Source organism: Apiospora phragmitis (assembly GCF_038363925.1).
Source record: "Apiospora phragmitis strain CBS 135458 chromosome Unknown utg000001l:1.0-2902119.0:1.0-2906034.0, whole genome shotgun sequence".
Classification (NCBI taxonomy): Eukaryota; Fungi; Ascomycota; class Sordariomycetes; order Amphisphaeriales; family Apiosporaceae; genus Apiospora; species Apiospora phragmitis.
In genome coordinates, this window is record NW_027117399.1 from 157,359 (window position 1) to 171,357 (window position 13,999).

The 13,999-nt window shown below is 52.8% G+C and overlaps 6 protein-coding genes across 6 annotated transcripts; 1 reads left to right on the forward strand and 5 right to left on the reverse strand.

The window, feature by feature from the left end:
• Positions 1-1,290: 1,290 nt before the first annotated feature.
• Positions 1,291-2,809, reverse strand: PG994_000043 (uncharacterized protein; the record flags this gene model as incomplete). The annotated part of the gene is made up of 4 exons (XM_066851452.1): positions 1,291-1,654; positions 1,783-2,184; positions 2,268-2,328; positions 2,410-2,809. 4 exons carry the CDS (start codon positions 2,807-2,809, stop codon positions 1,291-1,293), a joined length of 1,227 nt encoding a protein of 408 aa, XP_066722084.1.
• A 775-nt stretch (positions 2,810-3,584) lies between these two features.
• PG994_000044 (MFS general substrate transporter) lies at positions 3,585-5,160 on the reverse strand (the record flags this gene model as incomplete). Its single annotated transcript, XM_066851453.1, has 3 exons — positions 3,585-4,542; positions 4,593-4,839; positions 4,935-5,160. Coding segments are annotated over 3 exons (1,431 nt in total), but the record flags the coding sequence as incomplete, so codon positions are not given.
• Positions 5,161-5,738: 578 nt separating this feature from the next.
• PG994_000045 (uncharacterized protein) lies at positions 5,739-7,000 on the reverse strand (the record flags this gene model as incomplete). The annotated part of the gene is made up of 3 exons (XM_066851454.1): positions 5,739-6,218; positions 6,275-6,877; positions 6,938-7,000. 3 exons carry the CDS (start codon positions 6,998-7,000, stop codon positions 5,739-5,741), a joined length of 1,146 nt encoding a protein of 381 aa, XP_066722086.1.
• A 1,597-nt stretch (positions 7,001-8,597) lies between these two features.
• Positions 8,598-9,479, reverse strand: PG994_000046 (uncharacterized protein; the record flags this gene model as incomplete). The annotated part of the gene is made up of 1 exon (XM_066851455.1): positions 8,598-9,479. One exon carries the CDS (start codon positions 9,477-9,479, stop codon positions 8,598-8,600), a length of 882 nt encoding a protein of 293 aa, XP_066722087.1.
• A 1,687-nt stretch (positions 9,480-11,166) lies between these two features.
• PG994_000047 (Mss4-like protein) lies at positions 11,167-11,843 on the reverse strand (the record flags this gene model as incomplete). Its single annotated transcript, XM_066851456.1, has 4 exons — positions 11,167-11,278; positions 11,345-11,454; positions 11,511-11,581; positions 11,654-11,843. The coding sequence occupies 4 exons, from the start codon at positions 11,841-11,843 to the stop codon at positions 11,167-11,169; spliced, it is 483 nt and encodes a 160-aa protein (XP_066722088.1).
• Positions 11,844-12,908: 1,065 nt separating this feature from the next.
• On the forward strand, positions 12,909-13,999 carry PG994_000048 (uncharacterized protein; the record flags this gene model as incomplete). Its single annotated transcript, XM_066851457.1, has 3 exons — positions 12,909-13,129; positions 13,239-13,550; positions 13,666-13,999. Coding segments are annotated over 3 exons (534 nt in total). The 3' UTR covers positions 13,667-13,999.

Here is a 13,999-nt window from a genome sequence, read left to right on the forward strand (position 1 = left end):
GCTAGATCTCAAAAATGGTAGGATCGTCGTGCCCTTTATACTCATTCATCATGACAGGAGTCTATATCATCCTATCCCCTTGACTGATGATTTGACAGCTGCATGGTGGAGAGCCTAGACGCTTAGCTCCTCTATGTTCTACGCTATGAGAACCAAACTCGGCCGGTAATCATGAGTCGAAGGCGAAAGTAAAACAGGAAGATAATCATCTCGTTGGAAATTCGAGGCAATCAGCGTTGGCAGGCGGGGCGTAACGGCCGAATCGCCAAGCACTCCATCTTATGAAGGAGATGCTTCCAGCAGGGTGCATATCGGAGATTACCAATACGCACGAGTGTTGCGGAGAGGGAGCGGCCTCTAGTGTGACTCTTGCCAACGGTGGCAGGGCGTTAGTCTCCCTGGTGGATGTTGAGCCCGCCAAGAACAATCATCTCCTAGAGTTGCTGACGAGAGGAATTGGGCTGCCAAAGGAATCATGCCAAGATAAGCGTCTTGAGTCGGTGTCTAGCTGGGAAACAAACAATCTAGTGCTAACTAAATTTGTAGTGTGCCCCTTTATGACGGGTATGGAAAATAGTGCTTTGGTAGTCACCCTTCCCGGTTGCCGTTGGCAGCTGCCCAGAAAGAAAGGGGAACAGAGGAACATTGAGATCGGCGTGTCCCAGCTTTCTGGTGGAAGTTTGGTGTGAGAGGCAAACCGTAAACATGATCCTGAAACTCGTTGCATCATGAGGCTTGGCTCAGAACTCAACTTTTAGCGCTTTCGCGCCATTCATCTATCTCCATGTAAGCAGTAGGCGCCCCCCCCCCCCTCCCAAGTTCAAGTCGCCACAATGAGTGGCGCTTGTCCTTCCTCTCAATGTCCATCTACTGAGGTGTAATCTTATGTCAACATGCCATTGGGTACCGCAACACACGCAGTTTATCGTAGGAAGGCACTATCTGTATTCGTGTTTCATGCACTTAGGAACCTGTAAAAACCGAAAGACTCGAAAGACGTGTGCGATTGTATTTATTCGTACTATTTTGATCATGGGCAGAACTAAAGTTGAATATGATAAACCCAGGTGTCTTACAGGTTCGCTACCATGTCATTGACTCAGCTAAGGACAATATCATGTGGCTATGAAAAGCAAACACATCTAACCCTCATTCCAACCGGGATGCTGATTCATTTCATATATATGTATAGGAGTTATGTGGAGCAGCGGGACTGTCAAAGTCTCCCAGGTGGATGGAACCGTCAGATAGTAAAACACTCCGTCCGGTCTTGGGGTCACCCCCCTTGGCTCAGAACGGACGGGAGCGGTCCGTGTAGCGGGATTGATCCGTGTAGCGGGAGTGGCCCGAGTACGCCGAGGGCGCGTAGTGGGATCGGTAGCTCTTGCTGCTGTTCTGCCGGCTCACGATATTGGCCTCGACTTCCAGTAGCCGCCTCTCCATGTCGTCGAAACGGCTGGCCCGGATCCCATTCATGACGCGGCTGGCCCTCACCTGCACCTTGCGCATCTCCATCCTCACGCCCTTGGCTACGGACCCCGTGCTCACGCTGAACGAAGCGTCGTCCATGAACTGGAAAGCCCGGTTCTGCTCGTCGCGGAATACGTACCCCGGGTGTCCGATGGTCAGCAGGAAGACACAAACAGTGATGGCACTGTGGGCAAGACGCGGCCGAATGTCAGTCAGCCTCTCCAATTTATCATGTGAACAGGGATAGATAGGAAAGGGAACCACAGCAAGCCAAGCGAGAGCCATAGAAGTACTGTTGAGGTATGCACTCACCATCCTTCCAACATGATAAACAGCGCCTCCTCCTTCATGAGCGCTCCGGTGTAGCCCTGATACAGCTCAGCGACACGGTAGCAGCTCCTCGCCGTGGTCAAGACGAGGGCGATGAGAATCATAGCCATGAAAAAGCGGAGGCGGGTGTCGTAGCTAGTGGTTTCGGGGGCGCCCTTGGGGCTGCGGAAGAAGCGCACAGCAAAATCGAGAAAGAGGCAGACGAAGACGCCGATGGAGAAAACTTGCAGCGCCAGCCCGATGACCGAGATGTGCTCACCCGTATGAACCAAGTCGCTGCCCACCTCGGCCACGGCGCTGATGATGGCCCCGGCCGACTGCAGCGTCAGAGCTAGCATGTCGGCCGGGGAGGAAAATCCACACGAGAAGGGTGGGGTTGAACCGCTTTAGATGAGGTGCGAGGTTCTGAATACTGGGGTTCATAAGTCAGCGACGAGCATCCCAGCGGAAATGGGTTGAACCCTTACGCCATAGCTAACGTGACGTAGATGCCTGCGCAATAGAATACGGGAACGATTGTCAAGCATACTGTATATGTCAGTCAGTCATACAGCTCGCTCTTACCAAAAATAGCGACAGACGAGAAGGAGGATTTGCGCACGCACTTACCTCCTTGAATCAAAAAAGGATAGAACCCAAATGGGTTATAATGCATGAATATGCGCCCTACATAGCCTGCGATGGCGCTGAGGGTACACGTAACACAGCACAGCGTGAAATACCAGGACCGCCAGTGGAACCCCAGCATGATATGGATAACCATGGCGAAAGCGTACAGAGCGATGAACATGATGTTGACGGGGAGACTCGGGAGATAGCCCGTCACGCTCATCTCCAGCGGGCACAGATCGAGGGTACAGTTGACCTTGGGCCCGAAGCCGATCATGTACCGGAGCTGTGCGGGATCCAGGCCCGCTGGGTGAGCTGCATTCAGGGGTATCGTGGAATTCGGTGTCATCAGCGGATGAGTCGTACCACCCATTGCGGTAATGCCACCGTCGTGCGCCATGTTTGGTCGGTTGGCGATATGTAAGAGAAACGAACGAATGGAAGAAAGGGAAGACGAGTAGCCAGTCCAAGAAACGCAGTCCAGGCTGCGCTCGCTTACGGAATGGCAACCGTGATAATATAGGTACGCACGACCGGGTGCAGCAGGTTGAAACGGATGTATGAATGAATGTCTGACGGCCCTCAAAAGTATTGACAGAAACGAAGGAAACCAGAATCCGCGGCCTTAACTAGGTAGCCGGGGAGCGCAATGTGTCATTATAAGAAAGGCGATCCGCCACCACCTTCTCGAAGCCATCACGGGCTATAGATACTGTTGACGTCGAAAAGGAGGATTTCATTTCGATATAACTTTGTGGCGTGGAAATGAAGGACGATAGGCCATGATTCCAAGAGTTATGGACGCTTCAAGAGCGTAGGCTATTTTGCTGGGCCAAGAGCGTGGCCCAGCTCAATAGTAAACTGTATCTCCGACCGATGTGAGGCCTAAAAGGCGGCTTCATAGTTTCCCCTTGTCTCTAAGTTTTGGGGCGCGGTCACGAGCGTTGGAGATTTACACAAGGGCGTGCTGGTGCGTTATTGGACAAGTCACATCTCGAGCTATACCTTGTCGGAAATAAACGTGATGTGCCACATGTTTCCTTCCTAGCAGTTTTCACAGCTCAAATAGATGAAATACCTTGGTCCAGCATACTCTCCCGCGGAATTGATTCATCCTAAGCGAGATATTTGAGAGGTGCTGGAGCGGTCAGGCCATGTCAAGTTTATCTGTGAATTTAGAGCTTGACAGCTCTGAAAACAACAATAGCTAGCACATAACAGGCTGCGCTGACGAAGAACGGGGTGCCTAAAGCAGCACCCTCGGTATTGATCCCATGAACCCAGAGAACAGCCATTAAGGGCGCGCCAAGCAATGAGCCCAGGGTTTTAACCATCACAACCAACGAGAAGATGTGTGTTTCTGGGTCGATTGACCCTGCCAGATCTCCGTCATGTTTTGGGGCAATCGCCGGTGACTTGAGTAGCGACAGGGTAAAGATTGGGAGGGCAGAGCCCAAAGCATAGATGAGCAACGAAGGGAAAAGCAGCCAGATCTCAGCTGAAACTGCGATCGCAGAAGCACCAATCACGGAGATGAACCAGCAGACCAACGCATACCGAGCATTAGCTCTATCGGTGTCGCTGTTTCCCGTGGATGCGCCTGCTGAAGAGTGCCGCGATTGAAGGAGCCAAGGTATCACGACTGTGAGGAGGACAAAATTGACCACGGCCTTGCCGGACAGCAGATACCCGGCAGAGGCAAAACTCCAGTGATAGCGTTTGGAAATGTACTGTGGAAGCAGCTTGGTGTCTGAGCTTGCCAACGAGGATAGGAAAAAGCATATGAACAACAACGTCAAGTTGCGTGGGTGGCTCGCAATAACTGATCGCAGAGTTCGAATTCGCTTCATAATGGCTCTCAGGATTGAATCTTGAGTCTTTGGAACTGCCGGAGCCAATGAGGATATCAGAGGCTCTGCTTGCTCCAGCGTGGCGGCGGTGTCAGAATGGTTACTTCCGGCCTTTCCTAGATGGTCAGGGAGCAATGACACGGCGGGAATAGCGAGCAATAGCAGAGCTATGCATATCCAAAACGGCAACCAGATGAGCACCGTCATGGATACCGCGGCGAGCGCTGGCCCGCCGAGAGCAACCACGTAGGATATGGAGCCCATCCAGCCAAAGTAAGTCGCTCTGATCACCTGTTAGCCAGCAGCCGGTCTTGCCAAGATGACTTCACTTACCGAAGGACATAATCGTCCGTAATCCCCGAGGCGATTGTGTATGTTATCGAGTTGAAGACACAATCGCCACCGAGCACAGATAAAATGGGGGCGGCGATGATGGCACTGGTTGGCAGAGCGTGCTCAAAATAGCCAACCACGACTGCCCAGACAAGCATCCAAACTCTTGGGACCAAGTTCAGCCATAATACGGCACGCTGGCCATACTTTTCGGCCATGAAACCGAGAGGTATAGTCATGACGAAATCTGTGTCGTTGTTAGCGACCCATCACCCCCTGTGATCATATTCCCGTTGTGATGCGATGCAGGGGCCTAGAACGGCTTAGGCGGAGACGGCTTACCACCGACGATCCAAGCTGTGTCGACGGCGCCTTGAATCCATGCCAGTCCCCGCTGCACCTCGTCGACCTTGCATAATTCCTCCGGGACGGTGCCATCATGACCAATCCGGGATTTGTCGTGCTCTGTGTAATATTCGCGACAAAGCCGCCTCTCGATGATGCGGTTCAACGGGAGACTCGAGAGGCTTGGGCGAAATTGACCAGGAAGAGTAGGATAAGCAGGGCACTAATGGCGGCGCGACGAGGAACTGGACCGCGCCTAGCCTTTTGATTGTCGTCTCTCCTGCCTCGCTGCGCGCCCAGGATCGAGAAAAGAGTCCGTGTCATCCTCCATGGCACGTTGGATCTTGGATCTTTTCGTACTTACAATCAAGAAGTTGAAAGTGGCAGATCCGGAGGGTGCTTATCACTGTCGGTGTTACAAATCCACAAGGTCCGACCCACTAAAGCCATTTAGGAAACCCCAGGCTTACAAGACCACCTTAACCACCGCCCCTCCCCAGAATCCCCGATCTACTGATCAATCTACCTGCCGTTTCAGGTACTTCCTTGTGCGAGGTAGGCATCTTCTTAATGACCACAAGGCATTTGATTCCGCGTTTACAACGTTATTGGATGTAACCTATCCTACTTTATCACTGGACTTGACGGAACACCTTCGCATGTATATGGACAATCTATTGGGTGTTTCTTCATTGGTGTGATATAATATCCAAGCGTTTCCATGCAATCCCAATTGCGTTGCTATTCAGGATCCTGCTCACCCCATCCATCAATCGCAGGACTCGAGAGCGGGTCACTAGCCTAGTCGCTGCTCTGCATGATCGCAGCGCCATTGTCTGATGGCGTCTCGTTGGCCATGGTATCCATGCACAAGCCCGTCTCCTGGATCCCCAGGACCGACTCCAGCGCCGTCGCGAACACGCAGCGAACGAGCTGCAGCTCGCCGCCAAACTCGCTGTTGGTGGCCAAGACGACGCTCTGGGTGGCCTCGGTGTGCTCGTCCATGACGATGAAGGCGTTGTAGTGCAGCTTCACCTTGTCGAAGTCCGGCTTCGGGAAGGCGCTGCGTACCACCATGTCCACCTCGCCCGCCGAGAAGCCCAGCAGCTCGTCCGCCAGCGCCGGCTTCGCGGCCGGGGGTTCGAGGGCCGGCTGCTCGAAGAAGGGCGCCCTCAGCGAGGTGATGAATGCCACGGCAGGCTGGACCTCGTCTTCCTCCTCATCTTCACCGTCGCCGTTATTGGCCTTTGACGACGACTCCTTGACGAAAGCCTGAATCGTCTGTGTCTAATATTAGTACTAGGTCAAGCGACAAGGTCTTACTGCTGTAATCCTACCTCAAGGCTGATATCCGCGGTTCGGAAGACGGGGAGGTAGGGATGGGCCGTCTCGCCACGGCCCTCCATCGCACAATCCTCATCCCACGCCGGGCTCGGCTTCCATTTGGCCGATCGGAGCTTGGAGGGCTGATCGCGCAGCGCCTGGACCCTTTCGGCGTTCCATACTCCTCCTACAGCAGCGGCCTCGTTACGCAGGATGCGGGCGGCGGTGGAGTCCTCGGCGGCTTCAAGGTCCTCCAACAGGGACACGACCGAGTCAAGGTTGCAGCGGATATTGACATTGCTCGTGTTTTCTTCGTCATCGTCCTCTGCATCCCCTTTCGTGCGGTTTTCGTACTCGAATGAGCTTACATAGCACGTGGTGCGGTCTTCGGCCGAGTGGCTGTCCAGGACGGCGTAGGCCTTGGTGGACGCCATGTTGTCGCGGACCATGGCCTGGCGCATCGTCTCCCTAGATTCGCCCTCCCCATCCTCGTCCAAGTTGACGAAGGGCGACTCGTATGCGGTGATAGGTCTGTTATCCGCCGTAATTATTTCGGACAGGTCCGACTTTACAGGTAAGACCAGCTTTTCGTTGGAGAGAACAGCATCATTGATGAGCTGTGTCATTGAGCGTTAGCTCCCAGCCGGGTTTGGGTCAGTTCAGTGAGTCGATCTTACGTTTATATCGACATCCTCCGAGTTGGAGATGACAAGGTACCGCTGCTGCGCTCCGTTGCTCATGTTGACTGGTGACAGTATGGCTTCCGAACTTCTTTCTGTTATCGAGGAATGGATTTGGCAGGTTTTAGGGGCTTGAAAAGAGACCGGGAATGATGAGCTTGTTGAAGTTTGCTGAGCACGTTGATACACCAAACTGAGAGATTGCAAAATACTACGAGAAAGTCTTGATACTGGGATACGAATCATTTGAGGTACGACTAAGCCGTGACTGGGGAGGGTGATTATGTACGTCCCAAACAGCAAGGAAAGATGACGACGCGGTCTCGTTAAGGCTTGGATGGTTGGTTTGGGGGAACCGCCCCGCCAATTAAGGATCCTGGCTGTTAATCGATCAGATCGTGGGTGGGAGGGACAAGCACAAAAGAAGACACACAGCCCCAATACAGTAAGGGAATATTCTTTCTTTTCGCCTAGGAGGTATTTATTACGCTCTGTAATTGGCAGATTGGGCTGGGGTTTACTAAAACGCACCGGGACCGGTCCGCTGAGCCCAAACCCACATCTCTAAGAATAGCAACCAACCAACGCTAATTACTTCTCCAGTAAGTCGCTTGTGGGAGCAGTGCCAGGAAACCTGTCAGCACACATGCATAAAGTGCCATGCTGTGCAGCCTCAGCTATGACGACATGCCAGACTACATGTTTATATACAGCCCCCAAAGTTCCTAGGTTATGGGTTTGGTGTGTAAGCGAACGCGACGGCACACGTAAAGCGTCTCCAGTTAAAGCTGACGGAAGACTGCCATTACCCAGAACTCTCCTCGAAAAGGCCTGAGCTCAGCTCAGCTCAGCTTATACATACTTGCGTATGTGCACAGCAAAAGCCTGTATCAATGTCTGACATTGCAGATGGGCTTCTCCCTAGATAGCTTCGTACCGCAGGTCACACTTTAATGCGGTCGCGCTTAGTCATAGCGCAAAAGGGGGCCGGTTGCCAAAGCACTTCACAACGGACAACAAAACTACCCGTGTAAAATAGAAAAAAAAGTGACAAAAACTAGTGTTCAGGAGAGAGGCGTTCCAGCCATGCACCAAAATAAGAAAACGCTGAGCAGTGTGACATAGAAACCTTAGACCATCATCGTATTTGCATTCTCTAACAGAGTAAGCTACAATTGCACAGTGGACGTGAATATGCCGTTTTGGTATCAGTGGGATATCTCCATTTCCATTTGCACGAAAGCTTCACGGAGAGCTAAAGAGAGAGGTTTCGTGAAAGATACAGCATCCCTGAGATGATGATAATACCATCAAGAAAAGCGTAACTCGAATCAACGATTGTGTATATATCAGACAGCTGAATGCCTTCTTGTAGATAGCTATAAGAACATTTTGAAGCTATCTGGGCAGTAGAAAAGAATCCCACAAAACATCAAGCCAGAAAAAAAAGGGGGTTAGTTGCAAAGAAAGGGCCAAGTAGGCCCCTCCAGATCAACATGAGAAGAAGTGGAATATGATACCGGGAGAAACCCAAAACGCCCGTAGAAACCATCAAATGCCTCCGCACCCAAAATGCTCAGAGTAATGCATACAAAGGAAAAGGCCCCTCAAGTCAAGGTAGACGCCCGCTTAAGCCCGGAAGGCAATACCGACCTTCTCATCGCAGGCCTCGACGCCCTCGGCCTCCTCCTCCTTCTCCTCCTCCCTCTTCCTCCTCGACGTCGGGGACATCGTCAACATCGCGGGCCCCGACGCCCTCCTCCGCCTCTTCCTCGACATCGGGCACATCATGGACGTCCAGGTCGGCCTCCTCGACATCACGGGCCTCGACTCCGTCATCGAGCTCCTCCTCCTCCTCCACGTCGGGGACGTCGTCGACGTCGCCGCCCAGGTCGGCCTCCTCGGCGCGCACGGTGATGGTGGTCGAGTTGCCGTCGTAGACGGCGTCCTCGAAGACGGGGATGTCCTCGGCGCCGATGTCGAGAGAGCGCGTGAAGACGCCCTTGGCGGTGGCCGTGAACTGGTGGCCGTCGTTGACGCACTTGGGCGCGGCGCCGCACCAGTCCTGCGGCAGGTTCTGGATGTTGTCCCACTTGGTGGTCCAGACGGCCGAGGTCTTGGCCGTGCCCAGGCCGCTCACCTTGCCGCTCTGCTTCTTCTGCTCGGCCGTGGGGACGCAGCGCAGCTGGACGGGCTTGCCGGCGCCCTTGAGCCCCCCTTCCTTGCTGGAGGCGTAGGGGTACTCGTCGGGCGACGTGTTCTTGGTGTTGCCGTTCTTCCAGTACTTGTTGTGCTTGCTGTTCTCGGCGCACGGCTTGCTGTTGTAGCCCCAGGCGATGCGGTTCTGCTCGCCCTTCTTCTTTGAGGCCTTGGCGTCCTTGTTGCCGCCGCCGTGCAGGCCCGCGGGTAGGCCCGCGCACTTGACCGCCCAGCAGGTGTTGAGGCAGATCTGGGGCGTCTTGCTGCAGTCGTAGACGATGCCCTTGGCGGTGACGGCCGAGGCGGCCATGGCGAGGAGGGTGACGGTGCTGGTGTGCATTTTGGGCTATGTAGATATATATATAGGAAAGGTTTCGTTGTAAATGATGATTCAAGAGGAGACGAAGAGGAGTTAGAAAGAAGGCGGTTAAGAAGTGAATCTGCAATGAAAGGCTTGAGTGTCTTGGTGTTGATGAGTAGTGAAGATAATCCAACTTACACCGAGGACATCTCGTATCTCTTATACTTCTTCGTCATCCCTCACCCGAGCCTTCCCCTCAAGTGTCGTAGTAAACATCACTCCCACAAGCTCGTCTATTGATAGAAGTCATCTACAATCCACTCTATCCCGAGGACCCTTAGAGAAAGCATCTTGGGATCGTGACCTCGCGTAATACGTTTACTATCATGTCAGGCTTATGTGGATACAAAGTCTGTATAGTCAGCCTCTGGGCCCACAGTAAGTAATGATGCACGCATAGCTCGTTCAGCTCTCTGGGAGTGGTCCCCCAAAACAGCAACTGCAGGCACATAAGCATGCATATTGAGGCGGTCCGGGGATCTCTTGGCGGCTTGGGGGCCGCAGATTACACACGCTGCCGCCTGCGAAGGAATACCCCTAATACAACCCTGTGGCGATATGATATGCACTTACTCCTATGGAAGCGAAGAGTGGTCTAGACCCCAAATCGGGCCCGACCTGAACATAGCTCATCCCACATATGTAACGGTCACTCCGACTGCGGGATTAGGGTATGGACAAGAATGGTGAGACTTGGGCCAAGGCAGCCTCTACTAAGAAACCATTGTTCTCTCTTTTATGATAGGGTGTGCCTGACTTGGCGGTGCTGACGGTGCTGACTGCAACCATCGCCCCAGGAGGGGGCTTGCTTAGGTCATGCTGGGGAAACAATGCTCAGGTGCAAGTAATCAGGCGCTTATTTCTCGCTCGATAGAGGCTTATGGATTGCATTCAATTAATTGTCTGAATTGTCTGGTAAAGAAAAGTAGTTAAAGAAACAAATCGAATCGTTCTCACTGTTCTTCTTCGAGGACAATTGAGATCAGGCAGGTTGTAGCGATCACGTAGTAAAGCACACTGTAGTAGTCTGCTTACACCGTGTGGACATTGACCGATTATATGCGCAAGCTCTCTGAAGATAAGATAGAATGACAGAACGCGTAATAGCTCCATGTCTTACTATTTGCAGTACACAGGAATACTCGTATCAGTAGTAGCCAGCCAGATCGCAACGGCCAGTTATGGACTATGTATGGCCGCTCGGGATGAGGAATATACTCCGTATGACTATGTGTTTTCAAAGATATGAAGCCTTGTCTTATGCCAGCTATCGCTTACGTGGAATGCCCAACAGAGTTGCGGGATGGCACTTGAACAGTCATTACCTTCCAGTATTAATAGCAAGCGTTTGTTTGAATTTGGTTCACCTCAGCCACAGTTTTGATACTGGGGCCCCTTAGTATCGGTGAGAGAATCAAGAAAATACGTGTTTTAGCACAGGTCACTGATCTGGTACTGTGTGCTTATATATCCCAAAGACGCCCCTAAAGTCGCCCGTCGCCTTAATGGGTGATTATGTCCATGGTTACATGTATATTAGCTCCCTACTTATCGATGCCCTCATCTGGAAAGGGAGAAAGAATCCGACTCTCAAGGGCCCCGAAGGACAGACTCGGGTCATATGTACTCGATTTATGCCAGCCATATACGCTCTTACGGCAGATCATCAAGTAGCATGCTCTTCCAGTAGCGTGCTCTTCCCCTCGCCGTCCAAACCTGCCCACTTCGGCTTCCCGTCCGGTATATCAACCACCCGCTGGGAGTAGAAGATATGACTCCTGGTAGTAGTTGGGTTATTAGCCAGATATGGACAAAAAAAGGGGGCAATGAAAGGTGTAACTTACTTGGGGTTGAACAGATCCCGTTCCTTTTGGCCGGCAAACTTGATGAGCGTCGGGAACAGCAGCACCATGTTCCGCCCTCGTCCATGATGGGCGTCCGGCAGTGTGCGCAGCTCAGCTTGCAAGGCAGGTCGTGGCCCAAGTGGCGCGTCTCGGAGTGGTAAAAGACCAGGTCCTCGGCGCCCTTCTCGAACATCATGTCCTCCTTGTGGAATATGGCGGCCCATTGGAACGGTGCGCCTAGTAGATGCATTAGCCTGGTGTAAGTATCATCTCCATGCAATACGGCGGGGGTTATCATCGCCGACTTACCATGCATAACTTGGCAGCCGCGGCAATGGCAGAACTTTGCGTTCAGAGGCTGGTCCTTGCTGAGCCAATACTTGACGCGTCCGCAGTGGCAGGCTCCCTGGAGCTTCTTGTCGAAGGCTGCAGGGTCGGCGGCGTGGTAGGGTGACCTCTGGAGGAAATCTTGTTGAATGATATCTGGATTGCCGGCCATCTTGTGGGATATCAGACGTCTTTGGTGCTCCGGAGGACTTTTGGTGTATGTAGCGCGTGCTGCCGCTGGAAGGGACCGAGTTGGCGACAGGCGCAAATGTGGCAGCTCGCGGGAACAATGACGTAGTAGGTGCGTCGAGCTGTTGATGATGGGGCTCCGGAACATCGAGTGTTGTGATGTTTGCTTTTGGTAGGGTCCGTTCGAAATAGCACGAGTATGTGATAATTCCCTACTTACTTAAAATGGATCATGATTTGTTTAGTCGAGGAATATCGAGATTGAGTTTTGTTCCTGCATGTGACCCAGCCAGAAGCAGGCACTGAAGACTGAAGCCCTCCATCCTGACGTCAAGAGCGATGATAATCCGATAATTCCTAGTGGTAACCTTAGTGTGCCAAGACATCCTGACAGCACCCCCACTAACTGCAACTAACCTAGCAGCATACCCGGTACTGTAGCACTGGAGCACTGGAGCCCCAGAGCCCGGGTCGGGTCGTCTGGCCCAAAGCGATGCAACTCAATCCTCTTTTGATTGGTTGTGGTTTCCGAAAAGAGGATTTGGTCGTCTCTAAGCTGTGCTGTAATAGTCTTGGACAGGAACAATTGTTGTAGATGATGATGTGCAACCAGAACCAAGCAGACGGTTGGTTACACCGCGGCTGATTCGTGATTGGCCAGGTAACAAGTAGCTTCCCGTCGCACTAACAACCTCGCTGTGTTCAATGTTCAGATTTCCATCTGCAATCTCGTTCCTTCTCCCCCATCATCATACCCAATTTCCACCTCATCCGGCAACACGCGCGGACAAGACAAGATGGCTCTCGACTACACAGCTTACACAAGAAACCCTGCGTGGACCATCTGCCAGGCCTTCTGCTTTGTCGTTACATTCAATATCTACGTACTCAATACGGCGCCGGGCTCTAAGACTCGATTCTTTGCTGTCCTCTGTCTGGCCGGCGCCACCGCCGGATGCCAAGCCTCCCTTTACTTGGGTGTGCCAACAAGGGCTGGGTCAGCCTGTTGGTGACCACGGCTTGGACCACCTTCTGGCACGCCGTCGAGATGCTGCTCGTGTCCAAGGTCTCCATTGAGGACATCGAGGAGCTGGCCAAGAAGCAACGCAAGTCTGAAGACCCCGACAAGGCTGAAGGTTTTCCGGCACTCTGGCGACTGGTTGTTTGCACTTCGTCGCTTCTCTGCAAATGGCGACGCATTGGCACCAAGTGGCAGATCCCGAGGCTCCCGAGATTCTCCCCGGACGGAAGTATTCCTAGCCGGGCCAAGTTTCTGTCTCGATCCTTGCTGAAGATAGCGGGTTCATACCTGATGATTTAAGTGTGCTACGCGATGGAGGGGGCCCTTTTTCAAATTCTCATTGATGGCACGTTGCAGGTCGTTTTGCTCTGTGGCGCCGCCCCCGGATCCAGACTTGGTCACGTTCCATAACCAACGATTCTTCTCGCGACTCGACGACATCTCGGTCGACGAAGCCATCTTTCGGATAGTATCCACCGCCGTCTTCTTCATCAACGTTGCGTTGATGGCCACGATGTGGTATTACCTTGTCTGCATCGTTTCCGTAGTATTGGGCCTTGTCGGTCCCGCAGACAGCCCGCCGTTCTATGGATCTCTGAGGAATGCTTACACCCTACGTGGGCTGTGGAGGTACAGTTCTCATGAAACTCCACCGCTCAAAGCGAGTTGGTATGCTGATGCGCTTCTAGAAATATTCACCAAGGCCTCCGCGAGTGTGTCTCGGGCCTGCTGATGCTTTTGCCGACTCGGTGTTGCACTTGCCACGAGGCACTTTTGCTTCAAGATGCGTCCGTCTCGTGCTCGCGTTCTTGATTTCGGCCATGATTCACGCTCAAGCAGATTGGGCCATCGGTGTACATAAAGAAGCTGGCCAGTTCTATTTCTTCTCCATGCAAGCTCTCGGCATCATCTTTGAGAGTGCCGTTCAAGACATCTGTGCGCGAACGAGGGTGCACTTCCCTCAGTCTTTACAAAAGGGGCTGGGGTACATCTGGGTGGTATCGTGGTTCTGCTGGATCACTCCAACCTGGTCTTACACCATGATGAGACATATGGACCCTGTGAAGGATGGTTTGGTGATGCCTGCTCACCACCTCTTGAGAACGTGGTTCCGGTAG